Source organism: Ostrea edulis, chromosome 5 (genome assembly GCF_947568905.1).
Source record: "Ostrea edulis chromosome 5, xbOstEdul1.1, whole genome shotgun sequence".
Lineage (NCBI taxonomy): Eukaryota > Metazoa > Mollusca > Bivalvia > Ostreida > Ostreidae > Ostrea > Ostrea edulis.
The window spans coordinates 12466043-12493807 of record NC_079168.1 but is presented as its reverse complement, the minus strand read 5'-3'; the positions used below and the strand labels follow the sequence as shown (position 1 = coordinate 12493807).

The window sequence follows — 27765 nt, the reverse complement described above, 5'->3', positions numbered from 1 at the left end:
GTTACGAACGACTTACTTTGTGGGAATACAAGTTCGCGCCTTTTCCTCTGTCATGCGCATTGTGAATAGTGGAATACACAACAGTTTAGGGTTACTTAGCGCTTGTGTGGCGTGTATTTACAAAAAAGAAACATGGCAACGTCCTTAAATGGTCTTGCACCCCATAAGAAACCTAGATTAGCTCCCACAAACCCCGTAACTGTTGTCCTGGGATCGCAATGGGGAGATGAAGGGAAGGGGAAAATTGTTGACATGATTGCTGCCACTGCCGACATTTGTTGTCGCTGTCAGGTGCGTATTTTCGTGTTTTTATTACTGTATTTTACTGTCTCTAAATCTTATTTACTTAAGTTAGAAAAAGGGACATTCTATACATTTGTGTCAAATTTTTTTTTTTTATGTATTTGGTTATTTATTTTAACCTTGATCGACCTTCCAAATTTAGGCACACATTTCGGGGGGAATTTCAAAACAAAAAAAAAGAGAGAAATGACAAATCAAATTTGATGCATGTATTTTAAATTCTATGTTATTTAGTAGAGATACATTTCATTATTGTCATTAGATACGTTTATTTTTGTTGATATTGTTGCGATCTTTCCTACAACATGCGTGAAATTAATCATGTTGCAATATCACTTTTCCAACTTCTAGCTAGGCCAAGTATTAAATCTGTGTGATATTCGTTTGCCAGTTTCATCACAAACAATAAGCATATCAGTTATGTGGAGTGAAAATAAAGTGTGGGTGTTGGCATATTATGGTTCTGTACTGCATTCGTTAAGCAGAATAATGTTACTGACTGTGGCTGTAATGAGAGACATATGTCTGAAACACGTGCATGATTAAAGCCTAGTTAAAAATGTGTTGCTCAGGCTGAAAAAAAAAAATAGGGTAGGTACTAAGGTAGTTTAAAAAAAAACAAAAAACCTGGACTTCTTTAATACTGAAGAATAATGGTGAATAAAAATCTTATTATTTGAATAGGTTAAGTCACACAACCATGGAAATCAGTCCTTAATACAAACATATTGATTTTTGTATGATTTTTATGTTGTCATATTTTTGCATTGAATTTCCAATTCAAAATTGTGTATAGATTTGAGAAGAATGCAAAATGAAGGGACAGGGTTTATTGGGAAATTTTGTGGTAAACATCTACAAAGAATTTTGAATTAATGAATTTGTTGTAATATCCTATGTCCTTTACAACGAATCACTTCTTCAGTTTTATTTTCCCATGATATGTGAAGGTCAAATATGCAGGATCTATATCTATCTGCATATTTTTGGCACAAATTGTTACTTGTTTGATGGCAGAAATTTCTATTATCACTGTACCCAGATCTTGTGGTTCTCAGTTCTGTACCCAAGAGATGAGGCAGTGGTTATCAAATCAAAGAGAGCACCGTCTTCTTTATATTCTCCATAGTAAATGGTAAAAGTGAATGCCCTTGCTACATGACTGGGTCCCATGGAGGTCATCAAATACCAGGCTGAGTTCCAGGCCTGAAACGATTAAAAAAAAATTTTTTGGTCCAGGCTAATGGTAGCATTTTCATGTACTACTGGGACATTTTGCCATGTTTAAAATAAACAAGACGTTGAAAGGAACACCAATGGCAAAAGAAATAAATGCATTAAAACATTTCCATGATTTATATTGCTCACAGATATTAATCTTATGCACCTAAAATTAAATATATCAGCAGTTTTGTAATCCTAAAAAATGTAGAAATATATTTTGGGAGTCGGAAACAATATTGGTATTTAAAAGAAAGATTTACAATCATGTACTTCGAACTACAGTACATATTGTATGCCTAGAAAGTTCATGCTTGTTACAATGGTAGAAATTCTTATAAAATGGTAAAAAATTCTTACGAAGTGGTAAATTCAGATCTTCACCTCAAAAAAAGTATTTAAAAGATAGGTTATCATACACACTATACATTATGGGTTAACTTTTCTGTTAAAGGGAGGTAACAATGCTGGCCACACCGTAGTTGTTGGTGACAATGCCTATGAGTTTCACCTCCTCCCCAGTGGGATAGTGAACAAGAAATGCACGGCTATCATTGGTAAGTATAGAGTGTATTTCTACTTACATTTCATGCTTGTTGTGTTTGTTTTGTAAATACTTCAGATATTAATGGGATTATGGCATGCAATTTAAAAATAAGTATTTGTTCAGCAGATTTTTCAACAATATTTGATATTTTACTAAGGTTTAGTAGTTCCCTGACAATATATGTTAATGCAGATAAGCTTAGAATGATCTTTACTTGTAAGGTCAGGATCTGGTTATTGAAGAGTGCACATCCCCCAGAGTCCTTGAAATTTCATTTGAAGTGTCAGACATTTGGTCTCACACTGTTAGAAATAGTGTCAGCCCAAACAAAATTTTGTCAGTCCAGAAAAAAATGTATCGCTTTTGAGGTTTTTATAAATATTACTTATAATCAACTAATTGTATTCAATCTTCATCTCAACTATAAGTTCATAAATTCTCCTTTCATACTCCTTCTCATCTTGCTCACGCTCGGAATCTTCCTCTCTCTTGCTATCTGAGCTACTTTCTTACTCTACTTCTCTTTCATCCTCCACTTCTCTCATCCTCCACTTTTCTCTCTATCCTGTCTATTCCTCTCAACTTCTTTCTCTGCAATCATTGTAACTACTCTTTCTCTCACTTTGGCCCTGGTGTAGTTGGTCTTTGAGTTTGAGCAGATAGTGTCACCTAGCAGCAGGTAAAACTGCATCAAACAAAAGCCATTGTTTCGCAGCTTGCCAGGATGATTGAAACTATCGATTTCGTTTTCCTTGTAGTTCCTCACAACAGATTCCTCACATTTACATTTCAATGCCTTGCCTTATTTAGCATCGTTTTGAAAATTTATGGGCCACATGGATGCCACTTTTCCCGGTAAAAAACGGACTTCGATTCCGATCTTTTATCGGACATCAGGACCGACAATTAGATAACTTGTGTCTGACATTTACTACTTTTATCCAGTCTGCGAAATTAGCGGTAGTCTGAATGCCCGCGGCCAGTGATTTTCCTGTCGGACTTGTAAAATCCGCTTGGCAACAAGTCCAACTGGCTTGTAAAAAAAAATTACCCGTCGGGAGTTTTAATTTGACAATCGGAAGTAAATAAATATTACGCGCATGCTCAAGTCATAGAATTATAATAACTTGCCCCAAACAAAGTCATTCGTCCCATTAATTATGCATCTTCACTCGGTCTGTTCAGGATTTGTCTTGAAAATTATTCAGATTTCGCATGCGTATAATTTACTTTCATTTTCAACGACTTTCTTTCTCTCTTTTTTCGGGCAAGTGAAATTGAGTTCGGGCATGTGGATTTCCTGAAAATGGTTGCCTGAATGGCTTGTGGTTTGCAAATCTTAATATCATTGACTGTTTATTGGATAATCCAACATTACAGACACTTTTCAAGAACTCTGATGCCCACAGAGTTTTGAAATTTGGAGGCTTAGTTAATCCGAAAGTCACCAGTGACCAGACTATTTAATCCGAAAGTCACCAGTGACCAGACTATTTAATCCGAAAGTCACCAGTGACCAGACTATCACATTTGTCTGGTAAATTCGAGTTGGGAGGGTAAAAAAAAAATCCGAAATCGGACCAAATGCCTTGTGAAAAATTTGCAGCCATTGAAAACTCAGACTGAATTAATTGCAAGGTGTGAGGCCTTTTACGTCTGTCTATCAAGGTTCACACTAAACTATAACTATCCATTTGAATTTTGCATTGATCTCTGATGAGCGTAGTACACTTAAACATGTCCAGTATAGGTTTTTAGGTTTCTTGGACAAATGAGTAGAGCTAGCCTATTATGATGACCCCAATGTCAGTGTCACACTTGTGTTGTCTTTTAAATGAGTGTTTCACCAGTCACCTGACTGATTCGAATTGATAAACATTAAGTAGGACCATCCTTCCCTGCCAGCTACTTGTCTTCTGACAATTCTTGTTGTCTTAGTGCAACAGCATAGTGTCTGAATCGACGTTAGAGGAATTTTCAATTCTTTCTCTTATTTGTAATGTAAGCATGTTGGAGGGACAATCCCTGGAAAGCTAATTAGACAGGAGGAGGGGGGGTGGGTGTAAAAACAGCAAGAAGAAAAAAAATGTAAGGACAGCAAGAGAAGAATTTTATGGAAAATTGTTTATAAGGGTGAAAACAGTTAATACTGTGATGGATATTTTTAAAGGAAGATATGTGGGATATCATACCATAATTATGATATATTATACAACCATACTTGACAGATTTTACATGTATATTATTTGTGTTTGGGGATTATCTTCTTTTTAGCTCACCTAAGCCGAAAGCTCAAGTGAGCTTTCCTGATCAAAATTAGTATATAATTGTGTGTCGTCGATGTTGTAAACTTTTCACCCTCCAGAACCACTAAGCCAATTTCAACCAAACTTGGCACAAAGCATCCTTGGGTGAAGGGGATTCAAGTTTGTTCAAATGAAGGGCCATATCCCCTTCAAAGGGGAGATAATCACAAAAATGCAAAAGTAGGATGGAGTCATTTAAAAATCTCAAGAACCAGTGAGCCAGTAAAAATGAAATTTACATGAAAGCTTCCTGACATAATGGAGATTCAAGTTTATTGAAACCATGACCCCTTGGGGTATGTTGGGGCCACAATACACGTATCAACACTTCGCGAAAGTTACGTCCCTTCTCCGCCATCTCCTGGATAAAAATCGTATTTCCCTACGTTGGCCTTTGTAATTTTCCTATCTGTAGCTTTGACATCTGTTGTGTTTCCATCAATTGCAGTCAACTACAATAATGCCCCAGATTGGGGCAACCCATTAACTTGTATGAAAACTTGGTAATTGGCTAAAATTCAAAGTAATAACACCTTACATTTGGTAAGGTAAAGAAGGAAAACTTGGTTTTTCACCGATTGATCTTTGGCTGACCCCGCAAAGGGACGTAACTCGTGGCAAAGTGTTGATACGTGTATAGGGGATCAAAGATATTCATGAGACAGCGATTTTTTTCTACCCACTGGTACTGGTACCGGTACCCATTCAATTGGGAAAAATAGCGTCAAAATCGAACAAATTGGGAATTTTCTACCAATGTATCGGCAAATGATTTTAGCTAAAAGAAAAGAAAAAAGAGAACAAATCAAGAAGTAATCATCTCTTTACAAACTTTTTAATGTTAATATTTGCTCTTGTGAGACATAAGGAATCATTAAAGGCTCGTTTTAGAATCGTCGTAGTTCTTCAAAACACGCGCTCTGCCATGATCTGTACTTTCGCTTTAATACCGGAAGTGGACATTTTAGTTAGCTTGTACAACGTTTCAGACTAAGTAAATTACGATGTCAGTGGTCTATTTTTCAGCAAGTAAATTGGGAATTTTTTGTCTCAAAATTGGGAAAAATCAATGGTTTTTGGCATTGGGAATGGTACCGTTTATCGGTACCAGGTATATAAGGAAAAAAATCGCTGTGAGAATATATATATATCAAGAAAATCTTTAAAAATCTTTTCAAGAACCACTGGGCAAGAGGAGTGGAGATTTATCTGAAAGCTTCCTGATATAGAGTAGATTCAAATTTGTTCAGATCATGGCCCACATAAGAGGGTAGGGTGGGGCCACAATAGGGGATTAAAGTTTTACATGCTGATATATAGAAAAATCTTATTCTCCAGAACCATTGGGCCAATTTCAATCAAACTTAATACAAATTTCCTAAGGTGAAGGGGATTCAACAGGGTTCGAAATTACTTCATGTCCGTTAGTCCGAGACTAGTAAAAAACGTGTCGGACTAATAAACTCTATAGCACTAGTCCGTATGGACTAGTGAAAATCCGGAAATCAATCTTGATTTGGTTAAGATTTTAGCAAGATTTGTCCGAGTCTCTTAGATGTTTGAATTTATGGTCGATTACCTGCATGGTTAAATGTTTGCGTGACTATGACATCCTGATCTTCCAAACACATGGGGTGCGTTGGAGACCGCCGTTCTTCAAACGAACACAAATTCTTGCCGATTCCGAACTCAGAGTACGCATCACAAGAACGGGTTTGAGGTGCAAGAACTGCAAGTAGTGTGATCTAAGAACAAGCACATGTTCTCGTCATTCGCGACTCTAACACAGGAGTTCGTAACACTATAACTCATGGCTTTCGAACTCCTGTGACTCTAAGAACTGAGCACAAAAACAACGGGAACGTTGATATCGAACGCATTTATGGACGTTTATAAAAGGATTAACTCGGAGGTTACTGTATGTTTCTGAAGATCTTGAATGCAAAATAAAGTATGGTGGTCTTTTTCTTCTGTAGGTGTCAGAAACAGAATTGCTTACAACTGTGATGTTTGGTTTCATTAAATACTATTGAATAAAATGAAGATCATTGAATATGATATACTGGATGGACTAGTGAAATGCTTTGCAGACTAATGAACATCAATAGTGACTAGTCCGTACGGACTAGTGCTTGAAAAAGTTAATTTCGAACCCTGTTCAAGTTTGTTAAAATGAAGGGCCATGCCACCTTTAAAGGAGGTAAAAACAAAAATGCAAATATAGGGTGGGGTCTCAAAAATCTCAAGAACCACTGTGCCAAAAAAGCTGAAATTTTCATGAAAGCTTCCTGACAAAGTGGAGATTCAAGTTTGTGAAATTATAACCCCTGGGGTTATCGTAGGGGCCACAATAGGGGATCAAAGTTTAACATGCGAATGCATAGGGAATTTTGTATTCAAATTTAATAATTAAGGTTGATTATTAATGAATTTTTAGTCATTATCTTTGAAAAGTTTTTTTCTGAGGCAAGCTACTTGTATAATGATAGTTATGCTCAAGCTTGTTTATTGCTAGGAACTGTTGCTCAGGTGAGCAATGTGGCCCATGGGCCTCTCGTTTGTTTTTTTTCTAATTAGGAAAATACTGCAGTCTGGCAAAACTTGGTGCGGTCTTGTAAGATATAGAAACTAGATTGCCCTTTATAAAAAGAAAAAAATTGCAGTCTGTTAATAATGCTTCATCATATATTTTTGTCAGATGGGGTCTTTCAGGACTTGATATTTAGGAAAACATTCTCAAATAAATTTCAAAAGATGGGCTTTTGATTTTTATGCTGAGCTTGTTTTGTTGAATCATATTCACAAAAGAAACAAAGTGTGTTGGAGATTTATTTATTTTTTTCCATATTCAAAAAAACAAAATAGATCTAAATTGCCTACAGGTTTTTGAAAGAAGAATGCATTCATTGTAAAGATGATAAATTTAATATGGAGATAGGGTTTTTAAGCCTAACGTTTCATACAATTTTAAATTGAATGCCCAGAAAATTCTCCATCTTATATAATTTTCATAAGAATGATTACAGTGCCTTAAGTCATCATATTTTTTTTCAAATTACCAGTTTGCTTTTGCATAATGGGAAGAATAGTAATATTTTAACTAAATAGAGTTAAATTGTTAATTCACGGTAGCCCGGTACATATTGAATCCCACAACCAAAAAGTTATTACAGTATGTAGAAATTCTCCCTACACACACACACATTTGCACCATTTGGGAAACATCTAAATTGGTAATAATATTGTATCATTTGGGGGGATAGGAAACCATGGTGACCTATAGTTAGAGTTAATTGAAGCGTAGTGAAATCACCAATTTTGTAATATTAAATGAAAAGGAGTTGTCACTTCCCAACCTCCGCCCACACTCACACACAACACAAACATGCACACATTTTCATCATTTTGAAAACTTTTTCAGAATTAATAAAGCATACTTTTTACAAAAGAAACCCATCTTTTGTCTAAAGAGTGAATTGAAGCATAATGAAATAACTGCTAACTTTGGAAATCAATTACATTCTTCTAGATTTAAGAATATGAAGGGAAAAAAATATGTTGAATTGTTTTCTTTCTGTTCAATAGAAAAACAGACTGTTTGTTTGTAATTTTAAAGTAGTTGCACGGTTCAAATTCAGATGTACCTGTTTATCAAGGTTGACTTGTTTTATTTCAGGAAATGGGGTGGTAGTACACCTGCCAAACTTGTTTGAAGAGATCGAGAAAAATGCAAAAAAAGGCATGGAGGACTGGCAAGACAGACTATTGATATCAAACCGAGCTCACTTAGGTAACATACCACAGTTAATGATAGAGTAGTGACCTTGACCTTCCTTCTCTGTAAATACATCTGTGATGTTACTGTGGCTGCATGCCCATGAAATGCCACTTTTGACCTTCTGACCACATCATCACCCTAATCAGTACTGCTAAGTGAATGTAATCTTTTGTCGTGTCAAATGATAACAAATGTGGCTTTAAATGACACTGCAGGGATTCAAGCACCTGCTCTGTGTAGCTACAACTGATCTTTATGGATAATAGTCGCTATACACTAATCACTTGTTAATGTTAATGCATAAAAAGGGAACTATATATTGCATTACCTACAAGCAGGTAAATGCATTACCTAACAAATGTTTTGAGGAAGGAAAATAATGTGATAATGTGCTCAAGATACACATTAGAAATCAGTATTTATAAGAAACCATGAACTTTGTGCCACGTCTAATGAAAAATTCTCTGTATTCACTACAGCAGCCTGAACTAGCTTTCTTGGTGTTTAAATCAAAATATTATGCAATCAATACTGCTATTGTAATATCTGTTAGAAGTGTTATTGTAAAGAACTAGTGACTTTCTTGTGCTACAAATCCCTATTATTTCCAGCATGATATATTGGTTTCTTTGATGTATAAGAAAATGCTGGTCTAGAATTGATCATGAATTATGTATAGGGATCAGTGATCATGAATTATAAATGTGATTTTAATAAGAAAGGTTTGATCTTGTGTATTTTTATGAAGGAGTTTATCAGGTCCCAGTAACCTTTTAATGCTGAAGATATTAAGTTTATCTTATTTATATTTTGTACTTTGTGCCAGTATGTAGGATATTGTGTTTTTCTGTTGAAGGGTGTGCAGCACCATGATTTTAGATGAAAGTTAAATTAAGGCACAAGGACATTGGTGGAAAAACTATCATATAATAGCGACTTAGAATTGACTCGTACGAAAATGATTTTCATGAAAAATATGAGGAAGGTCAAAGTCACTAGCAAATTAAAAATATGTATTACATGTACATTTTTACTGAGAAAGTGGCCTTGAAAGATGATATGAAAATGTGCTTGACTTTCATGTATTATAATCTGTTTAAGTAATACTTGCAACATTTGAATCAGTTTTCAATGTATAGGCCATATTGAATGTTGACTTGTTTTTTTCCGGTTTTATTATTACCAAAACAATTAGTGGGAAATTACTTTGATGGTTGAATAAGAGCATTGCATGATTAGAAAATATTTGGCATTTGTTCTATGGACTGAGATAATTTGCATGTACTTTATTCTAAGTGGACTACTCAAAGTGCCTAATGTGAACCAGATTTGTTTGGGACTTTTTTGTCGTTTGATGTGAATGAGATCTTTTTGGGACTTTTCTTTCCTTTTCAGTGTTTGGTGTGAATAAGATCTTTTCTGTCCTTTTCAGTGTTTAATGTAAATAAGATCTTTTTGTGACTTTTCTGTCCTTTTCAATCTTTGATGTGAAAAAGATCTTTTCCGGATTTTTCTGTCCTTCTCAGTGTGAATAAGGTCTATTCTGGGCTTTTCTGTCCTTTTCAGTGTTTGATGTGCATCAGATGGTGGATGGACTTCAAGAGACAGGCCGTGGCAAACATGTGTACGTATTTATCATGACCTTGACCTTCATACCATGTTCATGCAGCAGATTAATTTGTATTGTCAATACATTCACCATTGAATAGTGCATAGTATCAAAGCAAATTGGTGCATATTAAGCAGAAAAATATTTTTAAATTTAAAATCATATATACATTCAAATTTAAAGGTATGTGGAGAGAAATAGCAGTCTTGAGAAGGGAAATCTGCTACAATTATTGCTAAACCACAGAAGAAGTATCGGATTGGAGAATTGAGTTACAAAACAAAAAAATTTATAATAAAGTCAATGAATCAACAAGACTGATTGTATCATTTTGCTAAAATTACTCTTTCTAAGGGCATAATTCATGGGTCTTTTGAACAGTCAACCCATGTTCACGTATACATATGTTATGTTCCACAAACTTGATAGATAAGTAAACATACATCATAATAATATATTGGAATTGTCCTACGAAAATTTGGGTGTGGATTTTGATTTTAATTAAAATACAAGCTTGTTGAAAATGATTGTGCCAATATTGAAAATGCTGTTTTCATTCCCAAATTAGTGATTCACATCTGCAGCAGTGAGTAGTCCCCGTGAATAATCAGAAGGCTATTTTACCTGAATATTGAAAAAGTTAACATGGTAAAGATGTGAAAACTAGTGCTTTTTTTCTCAACAACACAATTTAAAACTCTTCAATTCTGAGACATAATTGAAGCCCTCGAGGCATTTATTTTTAATTTGTTGTTGATGTTGAACAGGAACTACATCAGTCATGTTGTGAATAAGACTGGACATGTATAGAGTTCATGTTGTGAATAAGACTGGACATGTATAGAGTTCATGTGGTGAATAAGACTGGACATGTATAGAGTTCATGTGGTGAATAAGACTGGACATGTATAGAGTTCATGTTGTGAATAAGACTGGACATGTATAGAGTTCATGTGGTGAATAAGACTGGACATGTATAGAGTTCATGTGGTGAATAAGACTGGACATGTATAGAGTTCATGTGGTGAATAAGACTGGACATGTATAGAGTTCATGTGGTGAATAAGACTGGACATGTATAGAGTTCATGTGGTGAATAAGACTGGACATGTATAGAGTTCATGTGGTGAATAAGACTGGACATGTATAGAGTTCATGTGGTGAATAAGACTGGACATGTATAGAGTTCATGTGGTGAATAAGACTGGACATGTATAGAGTTCATGTGGTGAATAAGACTGGACATGTATAGAGTTTATGTCTTGTTATTTTCTATTTCCTGTATAAAGTGAATATTTATTTAGCACACCTTCCTATAAATTTGTAAGTTTTCTCTTCCTAGTTACTTTTGATGTAACTTGTACTTTGAACGAGTGTAATGTACTACAAGGGGTATAATGGAGAGAGAGATATGTCATGACATCGCACTAAGAATACATTCTTATGTTTCAAAGCACTATTATCTTTTGATAAACATGTAATGATCACCAATTTCAAAATGAATTTTAACAAACCCTTTAAAATGTGGTATTTTCAATTGTCATATAGTTTCAAAGTGAAAATACATGATACTGATAGAATGAGGTGATCCATTTAAGAAATAAATTTCATTTTTGACATACACAAGGGTATGAACTGCGATGCTTTATGCCAGCATACTTCATGAAGCGCATTAGTACTTCATGAAAAGTGCTGGTATGAAGCATTGCAGTTCATAACCTCATATATTTTCAAAAATAATTTTTTTTTCTTATATTTACATTCTACTATTATTTCTGTCGAAATTTCCAGCCTTTAAAATAAATGTATTACCATTTAACAGGTATTTTCTGTGGTTCACTTTTTGTGGGTAAGAAAAATCCGCAAAATACTCTAAACTAAACAATGAAATTAAGATATCTAAGTGCATCGTTTTAATGCAACCGCAAAAATTGGAAACATAGAATATGATTTGCTACCTTTTAGGGATCAAATTGCAAAAATTTCCAACCGCAAAAAATACCCGGTGTACAGTTTATTTATAAAGATTCATACGAGCGTTTTTCACAACTGCAACACATTCATGAAGAAATGGTTATCATTACAAATGATAGAGATAGCAAAGGCAAAAACATTGGAAATGAAATGCACGAGATTGTCATGAAAAATATGCATATCACATGTTCATGTTTTTCATTCTGATCAAAGAAATATCTATTTTTGAAATACAGAATTGGAACGACCAAGAAAGGCATTGGTCCAGCTTACTCTTCTAAGGTATGCAAAATCTGTTGATGGTTCCCCAGGGATATTGCAGATGTAATGTGATGTATTACATGATGAACCAAATAAAATTAAATTCAGAGAATGATTTGTGTACAAGTAAATTATATTGGTTTTGCTGACTTATTTGGACAGTGAGGATTTCATCTATCATCAGAAATTATTGCATTAATGTGGATGATGATATTTACACAGAAATTTAAAACCTTTTATCATGAATTACACACTATGCAGTTGATCTGAGGTCTCCATTAATGTCAGTTGTAATCTTAATGTAGCAAAGCTATACTAATCCATTGGAAAAGAAGTGTAGTAGTTCTTAAAAAGAAGTATAGTAGATCTTAAAAATAAGTGTAGTAGATCCCTGATTAGAACACACTCTCACAGAATTTGATTTTTGTCAGGCAACTCGTAATGGGCTTCGTGTTGGTGATCTCGTGGGGGACTTCTCTTTGTTTTCAGAAAAGTAAGTATTGGTTTGAGTTTCACTTTTATCCCTTCTAATATTTGACCAGTACTGCCATCATCAAATTTCTTTTCATTACAGCTTAGTAGGGATACATCAAGGTAAAAAATAATTGAAGAAATGTCTGTGTTAAGATGTGAATGTTACAAATATTTTACAGATTTATTCTTCACAGACTTTTTGTAAAGACTTTGCCATATCCTTAGCAGAAGGTCTGTTAGCTCTGTGAAACAGAAAAGCACTGATGGATACATCAGTATTTAACTTCTAAGAGTTTTAAGTATCCATTCAGAATTTGTAAAATGATTTTACATGGCAATGTACAACTGTTTGCTTCAGATTTAAGAAGTTAGTGGACTACTATAGGAGTCATCATGATGATTTAGAAGTGGATGTTGAGGAAGAACTGAAGCAATACGAGGTAATTTACTGTCTTGTTTGTAGGCTGAAATTCTGGAAAACACCAGGGGGATAGTGCAGCTGTTCTGTATTAAGTATGTGTAGGGAAATTCTGTCCCCATTTTATTTTTGATCATTCAGCCCTTGTCTGAAGTCCAGGTGAATTTTGAGGTCATATTATTTACTAAGAATAGGTAGGAAAAGTGACTTGAAGTGAATCTAAAATGTGACAAAATGATTTTTTTAATGCATATGAGCAAAAGCAACCCTTTCAAAAAAATTTCCTGTAATGGGTAACAAGGATTTCTAGCCACTTCTATGATATGTTAGTTTGTCTTAATACTTTGGTATATAAGGAGGTTAGAGAGTGTTGCAGGAAAATTCTGTATTAAATAACTTCTAAAGGATGCAGTTTGTCTTTATATAGAAGCATCCTCATTTGATTTAATAACAAGGATGTTCTAATCATGTCCACCAAGGCCAGGATGAGACATACAGCTGTCCTGAAGAATGTTTGTGAACATTGTAGGCACACTGAATATAAGACCACATCGATAAGTGAATGTGCTGATGCAATGTTGATTCAGTCTGATTATATTCAAAGTTATAATAGGGCTCAATCTGAAAATTTTATTTTGTTATTAAAATGTGCTATTATGATAGTTTTGTTTATAACTTTAACCATAGTCATTGATAAAATTGAAATTAAGTTAAGATTTTATCTATATAAATATTTTGGTTCTATTGAATATATAGCATTATATAGAAATCAATTTTTGTATGGGAAGACTATAATGTAGTTTTACTTTATTCAAAGCTGCTGAATAGGTTTTCTAACACAAATATTAATAACAAAGGTTTATAAACCTTATTATACTTACAACACCACCACCCACCCCCACAACAAAGTTGTGAAGGGGGGGGGGTAACTGAAATCAGGTTGTCTGTCTGTCTGTCCGTCCGACTGTAGATGCAATGGTTTCCGGGCTCTACAGCGTTATCCTTTCCACCTACAGTCACCATATCATATATATGGACTACCCATGGGACAAAGATGTTCCTTATCGATTTTAAGGTCAAGTGCACTCTTAGAGAAGAGACTACCCAAGGTTTTGTCATGCCCTTTCTTTTTTACACTCGGGAAAGAGGTAATTTATACCTATTAACAACACCCTTTTGGAGATAAGGGTAAGCGGGGGAGAGTATTCTTAGTGAGCATTGCTCACTGTACCTCTTGTTTTTTTCAGTCATTGAAATAGTAAATCACAATTTTGCAACAAAAAATTTCTACACCAAAAATAAGAGCTAGTATTACTTTAAAACAAACAAGATGTGTTTGAGAAACTTCAAAAAGAAGTTATGAACAATGTCAATTTTTTTAAAATTAGGTCAAATGCCAAGATCAAAAGGTTAATACCCACGGAAAGGTCTTGTCACAAGAAATACTCATATGAAATATCAAAGCTGTAGCACTTGCTGTTCAAAAGTTATTAGAAAGGTTAAAATTTTCAAAAAATAGGTCAGACGTCAAGGTCACAGGGTCAAATATTTTGGTACCCACGGAAAGGTCTTGTCACAAGGACTACTCATGTGAAATATCAAAGCTATATCACTTACTGTTCAAAAGTTATTAACAAGGTTAAAGTTTCAAACAGAATGACGAAATGACAGACAGGACAAAAACAGTATGGGCTCCCCCCGATCAAAGATCTCGGGGGCATAAAAGGAAAGAGAAAAATTGCTTTGGTAAAGGAAGTGGCCTATTCTGTAGTGTAAAAAGGCATCTGAAATTTCTGAACTTTTGTTCAAATAGGTCAGTATTTATATTGCCCCATCCCATGATCCAAAAAGTTTATTATCCCCTCTCAGTTCATTGCGAGAGGGGATATGATAACGAAAGTGTTTGGGTGTGGGCAAGTATATGAGTGTGTTCATCACTGAGCTGGTAGATGCTCTACAGACCACATATTTTGCTCTATTGATTTGATACTTTACAGGTAGCTTTGTTATCAAGAGAGAAAAAACCCAGTTGATTTTGGGGTTAAAGGGTCAAGGTCACTGTGGGGCTTCATAGCAAAAGATAATTACGAGGGGATGTCCCACTTTTCTGAGTATGAAATCATTTATGAATGTGCTTTTATTAAAAAAAAAATTAAAAAATTCGTAGGAGGTTGGAATGCATATTAAAACTATATAAAGTGGCAATTTCTTTTTTTTTCAATTTCAAGATGTTAGGCAATAATGACACAGGTAATCTGTTAAGATATCTGAAAATTAGGTGCATGTATCTATTCACTGATGCTCATGAAGTACATGGTGGTAATTATAAGTCCTCATAATAATACTACTAGTATTTACTTATGGTGGTAACTATCATTCTTCATTACACTATTTATTGAAACATATGATATGTATTTCAGTTTATGAGGAAAAGGGGGGGGGAATTCATACTTGCAACAAACAGATTTTATGTATTTGATTTTGCAGGTATTGAGGAACAAGGTCAAACCATATGTGAGGGATACAATTCCATTTCTCTCCAGGGCCATTAAAGATGGGAAATCTATACTGGTGGAGGGAGCCCAATCCAATGTCTTAGATATAGATTTTGGTAGGTTGGTCTAAATATGGAGACGAATCAGATGATGTGTTGCCAAGACAGAAAATATCTAGGCTATCTCATAACAAACTGAGGCATTCAGTACATGTATATTTATCATGTCATTTGTGTATGCCAGTAAAAATTAAGTTTATTAGGGCCCTGATTTATTACAGTTTCCCTATAGTAATCACTCTGTCCGTCTGCACTTTCTAGGCATATGATAAACTTCAGTTTCCTAGGGAAGACAACATTTTTATTGCATAAGAATTACTACCTTATTCTGCACAAAAATTTCCAAAATGATGCCAAAATCTACCAAGGTAATTAAATGGGTATATGGCTTTATTTCAGCTTTATGAAAATAGTATCTTCATTAAGGAAAATATTGGACAGTAACAGGATGTTTTAGTCATTTAAGAACATGCGTGACGTTTCTGACATTTTCTCTAAAACTATTTTCTCATCTCCTCGATATGAATGATTTCTGAAAATAAGTTGAATTTTATTTTGCAGTAATATCACCATATTTTGTATGTTGATCTTGGTAGCTCAGTGGTTAGATCACCTAGCTACTAATACAATAGCCCAGGTTTGATACCTGATTGTTCCAAAGGCCAAAACGGTCAGTGATAATACTATATATAATATTATATACCCATCAATGTTTCGTAAATTGATACTATGGATTTCACAGAGTGTGATCCGGTTTTCCAGATCACCATACTGTGGTTTTCTGTTTCCGTATCAGTATCTTTTGAAATTGATGACGTCACAATGCATCAACGCAACGTTTTTTGTGGAAAATATTGACCTTGTCACAAATAAAACTGTACACAAAATATAGTTTCACTGTATGTCTGTGTTTTTGATAATTTGGATTATATTTATTATCTTATAGATGTGGATTTAAAATGCATAAGGGGGTATACAATGAATTTATCATTACTACAGTAACTTGATCCGAAGAGTTGGATCATGTCTCGTTGAAATGCGCGGATCATAAGATCAAATTTGACGCTTCACATCTTGTGTGATCTAATGATCCGCGCCTGTTAAATCGACATGATCCGACTCTTCAGATCAAGTTACTGTAGTAATAATATATATCATTTGAAATACTTCTTTAGGTTTGCAATTTGGTATAAAAACTAAGTGCATATGTAGGAAAAGCAGAAAAGGGTGTATCAAAATTGTGAATTTTGCAACTCCAGGGTATTGACCCCAGGACAGGTCCAAATTTGTCATATCGTGTAAATGTTGCATATATTATGTAAAGTCTTTCATCAGTATAGTCACTAGTATAGTCACTTTCAGGGGCATTTAGGTTTTGAGAACATATTTTGTTTTAACTGTTGTTGAATATTAGAATTAAGCTTAGGGCTATTCCAGCAAAAAACGTATGGGGGGGAGGGATGGCAGCCGATATTTTTTTGGATGGGTGGGGGTGATTTGGGTAAATATATTTGTATGGGTGGTTGTCTTCCAGGTTAAATAAAAAACATGGGTGCCTGTGAATTATGATAAAAATGAAAACGTATCACGTTACGTTTCTTTTATTACAAAAGAAGAAGAAAAGCGGAGCCATTCTACATTAACTTAAGTACGGAAAAAAAGATTGATAAATGGGCAGATAACTCAATGTTACCGTAAACCTTTCCCCTCCAAGGCGTTACCCAACCTATTGTACCTGTCCTAAACGACCACCTGTCTGACGCAACCAACGATCATGAGTTTTACAACCTTTTCGTGTAATTTCACCTTTAAGAAACGACTGTCCATTTTTTCGATTACAACGCGATTCCTACTTTCGATTTCAGTCGAGCATGACTATTCTGGGAATTATCGCTCCTAACACTCTCGTTTTAAAATACACAGGTAATAGATCGGAGGTGATCTTCTTTAATCGGCACTCTGAATCAATTATTATACCCAAGCTATCAATTGGTTAACGTGTAATTAACATGCAGCATCGTGTGAGGTTAATTACCAAAACCCGAGTTGTTGTTTATTTAACAAAATCAAGGATCAGGGAATCACGACCGTTGTTTCCGAAGGTGTGAATTTCGACAGACTTTGAGATGTGCGGGGTAATTCGGATATGAAATCTCCCACCTGTTATATCATTACGTTTAACAGAGTGGAAAATTTGCCTGATTGCGATATAAATAGGGTAAATATTATGCTTGGGACTGAAATTTTAAATGGAATATTCGCGAGTTTCCTGTAGGCCTACGAGAGATTGTAGGGGGAAAAGTCAAAGGAAAAACGTCACAATCTATATGCATACACTTTGTAATTTAGGGAAATATCTATGTCTTGCACTTAAGTTGCGAGAAAACCTAACTCGTTGAAAAGTTCTCCGTTGCTTGCTTGAATTTGTACACCACTATACAATGCCATTTTAAGTATACATATTGTAACTGATGTAATAAGACACTTGTCTTTTAAAAGCAATAAAGAGAGTAACAATATATGTGAATTTAAATTTAAAGTGATATAATATATTCATATTTTATTTAGTTTTATATCATTAAAAAAAAAACTTCTTGTTATTTCAACAATTAACAAGCACCCAGATCCTGACATGAGTAAAAAGGACATGCACATCTAGTCCAGAAATGATATGACAATATCCCACATCATTAGTGAAACTGTTCGTTTATAATAAGCAAACAGAGCTTAGGTTTCTACAACTCGCATGTTTCCAGAGTATACAAAATCAATTGCATTTATTCTTTCGTTTTATATGCTGAGATCATCCTTTTTTTCTCCCTACCAAAATTGCATTGGAAACCAAAATATGTAATTTTTTCTGCAATGATTGCTACGTTTGTCTCCCGATGAAACAACAAAGAAAGACATTTTATTGTTTATATTTTTTGCATTTTTAAAAATATAAACTAGAATTAAGTTCTAAAATATCATATGGTTGATCCATTTGTTACCTTAAATGAAAGTATTGAATTGTATGGGTGGTGGTGGCAGGGGAGAATCTAATTGTATGGGTGGTGGTAGCAGAGGAAAATTTAATTGTATGGGTGGCTGTCTTAAAAATAAAGTGCCTTCCCTCCCCCCCATATTTTTATACCCCCCGCAACAAGTTGTGGGGGGGGGGGGGGGGGGGGGGGGTATACTGGAATCGGGTTGTCCGTCTGTCCGTCCGTCTGTAGACGCAATGGTTTCCGGACTCTAAAGCATTATCCTTTCCACCTACCGTCACCATATCATACATATGGACTACCCATGGGATGAAGATGTTCCCTATCGATTTTGGGGTCAAAAGGTCAAAGGTCACGCGCACTGGACATCGAAGTAGCAATATGGTTTCCGGGCTCTAAAGCGTTATCCTTTCCACCTACCATCACCATATCATACATATGGACTACCCATGGGATGAAGATGTTCCCTATCGATTTTGGGGTCAAAAGGTCAAAGGTCAAGCACACTGGACATCGAAGTAGCAATATGGTTTCCGGGCTCTAAAGCGTTATCCTTTCCACCTACAGTCACCATATCATACATATGGACTACCCATGGGATGAAGATGTTCCCTATCGATTTTGGGGTCAAAAGGTCAAAGGTCACGCGCACTGGACATCGAAGTAGCAATATGGTTCGGTTTGTCATGCCATTTGTTTTTTACACTCAGAAAAGAGGTAGTTTATACACATTACCAACACCCTTTGGGAGATTGGGGTAAGCGGGGGGTATTCTTAGTGAGCATTGCTCACAGTACCTCTTGTTTTTGCTGGAATAGCCCTTAGATATACAGAACAGGAATTTTTTTTCTTAATTTCATAGCCCTGGGGGCTATTGATAATTTCGTCTATTACTCAGGTGACCGATATGGCCTTGTTACTTACTATGGCACACAATAGATTGAGATTACTTGAAGATTTTCTTTGAATTTAAAGGTAATTAATTCTCAGATTAGGATTAGTCTTCACAAAAACTCATAGCTCGATGCCCAAGGTCAGTGAGAATTTATCTGGGCTAGTAAAAATTGTCCTAAAAGTAGCTTCACAGGCTCGTGAAAAATTCTGATAAAAAACCGTTCTGAATAGAAATTATTTCGGTATATAAACTGCGTTTGAGTTAGCTGTGCTTGTGATTACCTTGTCACTGACACTAACACAAAGTTTTAGCAAATGTGAATATGTCCTTGACCTTCAAAATGTTTTTAATGCAGACATAATGAAACCAAAACAAAACAAAAAACCTGGGAAAAGGAACTTTATAGTAAGCACAAGAAATATTAGGAGAAGAGGAAAAGGACCATGATTTTCATATAATTGTAACTTGGGCATAATGTTTTGTACATGGTGTGAAGAAAATAACAACCCAGACTTTGTGAATAAATGACGGCACATGAATTTTGAATATTTTTTTAATATTTCTTGGTTAGTAAAAATTTCGTTGGGCTAGTAAAAATGTGAAATGTTCTAGCTCTACTGGTTCAGAAATCTTTTCTCATGAAGACTGCCAGAACAGGAACATCCATTGTGACTTTCAGATTTATCAGTTTTGTCATTACAGAATCGTGAAACTTAGAATTTTTGTATTTAAATATTCTTTGTGGGTAGCCTTTCTGACTTGTCAGTATTTTAGTAGTATGTGTATCTAGGCAAGGGCAAAATCCTTTCTAATAATATTGATTAGAAAATCAAGTCAGATGTGAGATGGATATTTTTAAGAATTTTAACTTTGAGATGATTGCTTCATTGGTGGATGAAAATAAATGGGCAAAAGTTTGCTTTTACATGAATTATAACTGCATGAAATAAAAATCTACCAAAAGATAAAGTGCCAAAATCGTCATACATAGGGTATTTTACATTTTTAAGGAATATTTAATATCCTCCGTGTTGTATAATCACGTATGGACATTGAAAGGATAGTCCTCAGACCAAAACGTATTAATATGATCTACTGCTAAACATGTGAGTGATTCTTTGTTTTATTCCAACAGGGCTATACCCCTTTGTAACATCATCAAACTGCAGCATAGGAGGGGTCTGTACGGGTCTAGGAATCCCGCCCTATTGTCTGGGGGACATTGTGGGTGTGGTCAAGGCCTACCTCACGAGAGTGGGCAGTGGGGGGTTTCCTACAGAACTCCAAAATGTAAGTACATACAATTATTTTTACTACCAGCTTGCTAGAGCAATTTGAGATAATGAATTTGTTGACTTTTTTTTCGTGATTTACCAATAATGAACTGGTTCATGGTGACTAATTATAAGTACAAGAACTTTAAAGAGCTAATATTCATGATGAAGTTCTCTCCAACCTTGCAAAAATTTCTCGTACACGAATAACGGTTTACAGTATACTTGCATACAGGAAAATTCTGTGAAAATCTTCTTTTCATGAACCTAAGGGTAAAACTTGCGGAATTTATTTACATTCATTCTCATGGAGAGTAGTTTCAGGCTCTTTCATGTCAGGATCTCTGATTGGATGTTTGACTGGTTATATATAAAAACGAGCTTTAAAAATCTTTTCCTTAAAAATGGCAAGGATATGAATTGTCAAATATATATGCAAATGAAGCAACTTCATGCAGGGTAGTGTAAGATCCGTTCATGCTATGATCCTTAGGGCCCGGGTAGAGTCACGATGGGCTGAAAGTTTAACATTGGTGATGTTTTTTGAATTGAAATCATTTCTTGATTGTTAAAGTGAATTCTAGACATTTGTTCACTCCAGACACATTGGGTCCAGGTGAGCGATTATTCCTGTGGACCTCGCGTTGCTTTTGATACAATGATCAATGAAAATCTATTATTGCCTACATTGGACAGAACATAGGAAATTATTTTCACAAAATTATGTACATGTATTTATATTAAATCTGTTTTTGACAAATTAAGAGTATGGACAGTTCTCCATTTCCAGAGACTCGAGATTTGCTGTAAATTATTGGGTTCATCTTTTAAATTTAATGTGGCAGTAAGAGATGTATGAGAAATTTTTTGTGCATGGCTTTGATCTCCTTTTCCCTCAGGAAACTGGTGAAAGACTTATAAAAATCGGGCACGAGTATGGAGTCACGACGGGGAGGAAAAGGCGTGTCGGATGGTTGGACATTGTGATGTTGCGTTACTCGAACATGATCAATGGATTTTCTTAGTAAGTCACATTACAGTGTAAACTGTCCCTGATTAAAATAATGACAGACAACAAGTTACAAGTAGAATGGGTTTCAGGGGCAGTGAAAATCTATTGCATCCAATATGTACATACACATTGTACACTTTACAGAGGTTGTGTACACTTTACAGAAAATGAAATGACAAGAGAAGGGCTTTGTTCTTACCATACCGACTTCAAAATTATATTCAAGAAATGAATTTTATTTGTGAAAATGCATGAGAGTATGTATTGCAATGCTTCAGGTGCATTAGCCCTTCATGAAAAGTATGTCAGTGTTGCAATTCATACTGCCATGATGTTTCAAACTGAAATTTATTTTTATAAATTTGCATTCTACTTTCATTTCTGTCGGAATTCCCAGCTGTTAAGTTAGACTTCCTATATTTATCAAAATCATTCACGCATTGTTAAAAAGTGCAGCACATTCATGAGGAAATGGTCATAATTACAGTTTGTAAGGATACATGTATCAAAGGCAAAAAACAAGGGAAATGTTAATATATATAGAGATATATATATATATTATTACTACAGTAACTTTATCCGAAGAGTCAGATCACGTTGAGTTGACAGGCGCAGATCATTCGATCACACAAGATGTGAAGCGTCAAGTTTGATCTGATGATCTTCGCCTTTCAACGAGACGTGATCCAACTCTTCGGATCAAGTTACTGTAGTAATGATAAATTTATTATATACCCTAAATGTAATACAAATTATCAAAAATACAGACGTACCATTAAATTATATTTTGTGTACGCAAAGTTTTGTTTGTGACGCGGCCAATATTTTCCACAAAAAACTGCGTTGATGTATTGTGACGTCAATTTCAGAGAAAACCACAGTGTGGTGATCCGGAAAACCTGATCACTCTGTGAAATCCACGGTATCAAAAAACGATACATTGTTGGGTATATAATAAAATCCAATATCTATAACGATTCAACTGGATTACATAGGATATCGTAGAGTAATATGAGAACAGTTAATTCATATCTTATTCTAAACCTTACTGGATTACATGGGATATCGTAGAGTAATATGAGAACAGTTAATTCATATCTTATTCTAAACCTTAGACTGTACCTCACCAACATACATTGGTCATTCAGGTTGTTCGTGTAAATGTACATGTTATACTAGTAGGTGAGCAATGGGGGCCTCTTGTCTCCTTCATATTGATTTCAGGAATATGATGTAACTAGTACTTATTATATTTAATTTTCTTCTCTCTCAGATGACGATTATGAGTTTCATATTTCTGAAGAATAAAGTGATGGCATTAGTAGTAACTGCAATAAGGTCAAATAGGCATTCTTTACTTTGACATTTTGGATATTTGTAGTCTGGCCATAACAAAGCTAGATGTACTGGATGACTTTGATGAAGTAAAGATAGGCATAGCCTATGAACTGGATGGAGAGAAGAATTATGACAGTTTTCCAGGTGAGGCTTCTGTGTTGTTCATCTTACTACTTTACAACAAGGAAAATCAGATGATGATTTGATTATTTTTACTGAGAGTGGTTATTGTTTAGTTTTGATCTAAACTTTCACATCGGTGACTTCAGGATGTGCACTAGCATGAAAAATTTTGCACATTAAAAAGTACAAGATTTAAGCTTGCAATGAAAAGATTTTTGAATTTCGTGTGTTTTTATACACCCATCTTTAGACAAGACGTAATATGGTACAACTATTGTCTGTATGTCCGTCCATTCAGGGGTTTGTTTCTAATGTCATATCTCTGTCACATGACCCACTAAGAAGATATATAGCAAGTTTCAACTTTTATTGTTCCATGAAAAAGTTCAAAGTCTGCTGAGATTCAAAACTATGATCCACAGATTTATAGGTTTAGCCATATGTCGAATAAGCTATCCAGAATAGATCTGAAAATTAAACTTCCTTTATTGATATGTTACAAAACAAATTAAGTCTTAATCTGATTGTGGCTGTTACTATGTAAAGTTTTACAACTCCTGACATTTTAGTCATGTTTGCTTATCAATGTCCAAAAACGAACATCTTATAATATAAACACCCACGATAACCTTCCCACAGTCGTATTACGTACCGTTTACCGTACTCATGTTTTTATTATTTTAGCTCTAAATTGAAACATAGTTATAAATGAAAGTAATTTGCAAGCTTTTTGTCCATGATATTTAGCTTTGGATGAAGACCTCTGTAGAGTGGAGGTGGAATATCTGACACTGCCTGGCTGGAAAACGGACACATCTGGTGCTCGCAAATTTACTGATCTACCTCAGAATGCACAGAATTATGTACACAAGATTGAAGAGCTAGTCGGAGTGCCCGGTATGTTGGTTTACCTATCATGGAACTATTTCATTTGAACTGAAATTAACAGTGACAAAAAATATATATGTGATGGTGTCAAATAAAACACTGTTCTCTGTTGTTTCAGTCAAATGGATTGGAGTTGGACAGTCCAGAGATTCCGTCATTGAAGTCTGTTAATAATCTCTCCTTTGATTTAGACAGACTAGGAGGAAGGCACCTCAGAAATCCACTCGTATCTACTATACTATATTTGTACTTGAGGTAACAGAAGTCTCCAGGCATCCGAGTTATTGTGGTATTGGCCATTGATTTTGTTTTAATTGTCTGGCTGTGATCGTGAAATTGGCAAAGTTTTTAATTCAAAAAGAGCTTGTAATTTGCGGTACACTCTCTGTATTTTTATGGTTCTTCTGTGTTTTTATTAGACAACATACATTTTCACAGCTTTTATAGTATTTAACGTGTTCTGGTACACATGTATGTCTCGCTGTATTTTGAATTTGTTGGGTATCGATTCATTGTGTTCATTTTCTGTGTAAGCGCTTTTTTAACTGAATTATCGTGAAAAGATTCATGTCATTATTATAGGAGGGTCTTAGTTCAGATTTTTAGGCATGTGTATTGTCTTTTGGTTGCATTTTGATAGGGCATGACAATGAACCGGTTCAGCACTTCTTTAAAAAAAGTGAACAGCAATATGCAAATATGATAATTTAATATATATATATATATATATATATATATGTATTGTAATATTTTGAAAATATTTTTGAATGATTCAAGAATATTGTATCTTCAAAGTATATTGAAAACAAATCTTTAGTTGTTCATCTGTTAAATTCTTGTATGTTTGTGTATGTAATTGTTGAATATCTGTGTCCTTCACATCAAGAAAATACTGCTGGATTAGGCAATACAAAATCAAATGTTAGGTTCTCATCCATAAAAGTGAAACTGTCCTGCCCCATTGATTTTTATGCCCCCAAAATCGGATATTGGGGGGCATAGTCCATGGTCTGTCTGTTTGTTTGCTAAAACTTTAACCTTTGCCAGTTGGTGATAGGGCTTTCTTATTTTAAATGTGTATTCCTTTTTGTACCAAAATCTTTGACCTTTACTTTGAAATTTGACCTACTTTTGTAAAACTTTGACCTTTGTCATAACTTTTGATGGTTGGTGATAGGGCTTTCATATGTGTATTCCTTTTGAGAAGACCTTTAAGTATCAAAACATATTACCTTGACCTTGGAGTTTCATCTACTTTTGAAAAACTTTGTCCTTGGCCATAACTTGCAAGGGCTTTTATATCTCGTGTGTATTCCTTGTGACAAGACCTTTGTTTTCGTACCAAATTTTTTTTAACGACCTTGACTTTGGGGGGCATCATCATTTCACAAACACATCATGTTATGAGAAATTATTTTAATGGGGTCAATACTGTATATTACACAAACTCGGACAGGTTTTGATATATTGTAAACTGTACCATGTCGTAAGCTACAACTGAACTTTTTTTCGCATTTACCAAATTTTAATGGCCTGATTTTGATATTGCTATGTGGGAGCCTTCTGGCAAATCAAAACACTTGTCGAAATACAAGCTGTTCGAATAAAATTGCCTTTGCACTAACATTAGAATATTGTTTGTCCAATTTAAGAGTAGATTTTAATAGAATAAAAATGTCATACAGACAATTTTAGAGTAAAATAAAATGCCCCTACCCATCCTGTCCTTCCCTACCAATCTTGGATGAGAATCTAAAAAATATTTTTATGGCCTTATTATCATTAATAACTGTGATACGTGTGTATATATTTATGGGAATAAATTCAATATTTGCTCAGATTCATTTCCTTAAAATGATGGCATAGAAATTCTACAATATATTGACTGTAATTAAAATTGTATGCAATACTGGATTGTTTTTACTGGAACCTCTTTTAAATTACATACCGTATAATGGTTATTTTCTGCAGGTGGAAATTTTTGCGATCCAATCCCGAAAAGGTAGCAAAGTATATTCTGCGTTTCCAATTTCTGTGGTCGCACTATGCCTATATTTATCAATATATGTTTTTGCGATTACAATTAATGCAGGTTTTTCGTACCTGCAAAATTCAACAGAAAATATCCGTTATATGGTATATACATGTACACTCTAGGACAATATGCATACAGCATGTTCTGATAATTATATAATGCCCCTTAAATCAAAGATTGTGTGTATTTTGTCCATTTGTCTTGCTATATGTTTGTCTGTCCCCAACTTTATTCTCAATATACACTTGTTCTTTTTTCTTTTGCTTCAAAACATTGCTTGTTGTACACAGAAGATAGGGAACAAGGCCTATAGAAGGACAGATAAGGAAAAGAAAATGTCAAAATATTGTACTTGTTTACCAACTATATAAAGTACATTACAATGCACCACCATTAGCATGACTTCTGAATGCAGACATGACTAGCTCAATCAATGTAGATGATCTAGTAAGGGTGTGTCAGTATCACAGAAGTCGATGTGTACAGTATCACGGAAGTCAATGTTTACAGTATCACGGAAGTCAATGTGTACCAGGCTGTATGTTGTAATGTATGTACTGGTAAACTATCAGATTTATTCAGATAATTCAATGTTCAAAAAAATATGTTCAATTAAGATAACAGCTCAGGACTTTGTGAACATTTTTATTTTGTTGATTATTGCTGTTTTTAGTTCCTCAGCTATAAAATCTCGTATAAATACATACATATATATTATTATACTATTAATATGTATCGCCCATACATGCAAGGTATCCACACAAATAAAAAGAGAACATTTGTATGTCTGTGGAATCATTGAAACTCGTGAGGACTCGGTTACCCCACCCCTACAAATTTACATCCTCAACAAATTAATACAGTGTATAACTAAAAAAAATTAAAATCAAATTCTTTTATTTGTCGCATATAGAAAAATGTTTTGGTAAAATGTACATGCATATATTTTATGCATTGGTCACAAATTAAAAATGTATAAAGTAAACACGATTAGCTACTAATTAAAATGTATAAAGTAAACACGATTAGCTACTAATCAGTTATTAACAGTCCAGTTCAATCAAATACTGTAGATTCCTAATGTTAACATGGGAAAATGAAAGTACTAAACATGGGAAATTGACTCGTAGACGTCAAAAGTACTAAACATGGCAAAATGACTCGTAGTCATCAAAAGTACTAAACATGGCAAAATGACTCATAAACGTCAAAATTACTAAACATGGCAAAATGAAAGTACTAAACATGGCAAAATGACTCGTCATCAAAAGTACTAAACATGGCAAAATGACTCAGACGTCAAATTGTGTGATCATGAATTGTCTGGTGATCAAGAGTTCTTGCAAGTATTTTAGCAACAGAAAATAAAGCGAGTAATTTATTTCATGAGTGCCTCTCATGAAATTACATTATAATAGATTCCTCGCGTATATTAGGGAATCTACAGTACTCGGTAATATCCAACTTTTTGGAAGCTACTCTAGATGAGATTTGGTGGTGTTAAGTACCCAATTAATATGTATCTGCTAGATGTTGCATCCCCATGAACAGGTTGGGCAATCCACAAATATTGACCCTCACAAATTTAAATGATTCCACATTCAGTACCAAATCCATGTTTATTTTATTTCACCCAATTATAGTTGTGTATGCTTTATTTGCAGTGTTGGTAGATGTTAAATGGGCAAGAAAAGGTTACTCAATGCATTTAGTGAGGAATATGTTTTACAAAAAATGTTATTTTACCCAATAAAAATTTCATACACTC

At 34.6% G+C, this 27765-nt stretch overlaps 1 protein-coding gene across 1 annotated transcript; it reads left to right on the top strand.

The window, feature by feature from the left end:
* Nucleotides 1–27765, top strand: LOC125652700 (adenylosuccinate synthetase isozyme 1 A-like). The gene is made up of 13 exons (XM_048882059.2): nucleotides 1–291; nucleotides 1979–2081; nucleotides 8054–8167; nucleotides 9722–9779; nucleotides 11975–12020; nucleotides 12431–12492; nucleotides 12832–12913; nucleotides 15379–15502; nucleotides 20463–20617; nucleotides 21501–21625; nucleotides 22995–23095; nucleotides 23822–23971; nucleotides 24081–27765. The coding sequence occupies exons 1-13, from the start codon at nucleotides 133–135 to the stop codon at nucleotides 24131–24133; spliced, it is 1332 nt and encodes a 443-aa protein (XP_048738016.2). The 5' UTR covers nucleotides 1–132; the 3' UTR covers nucleotides 24134–27765.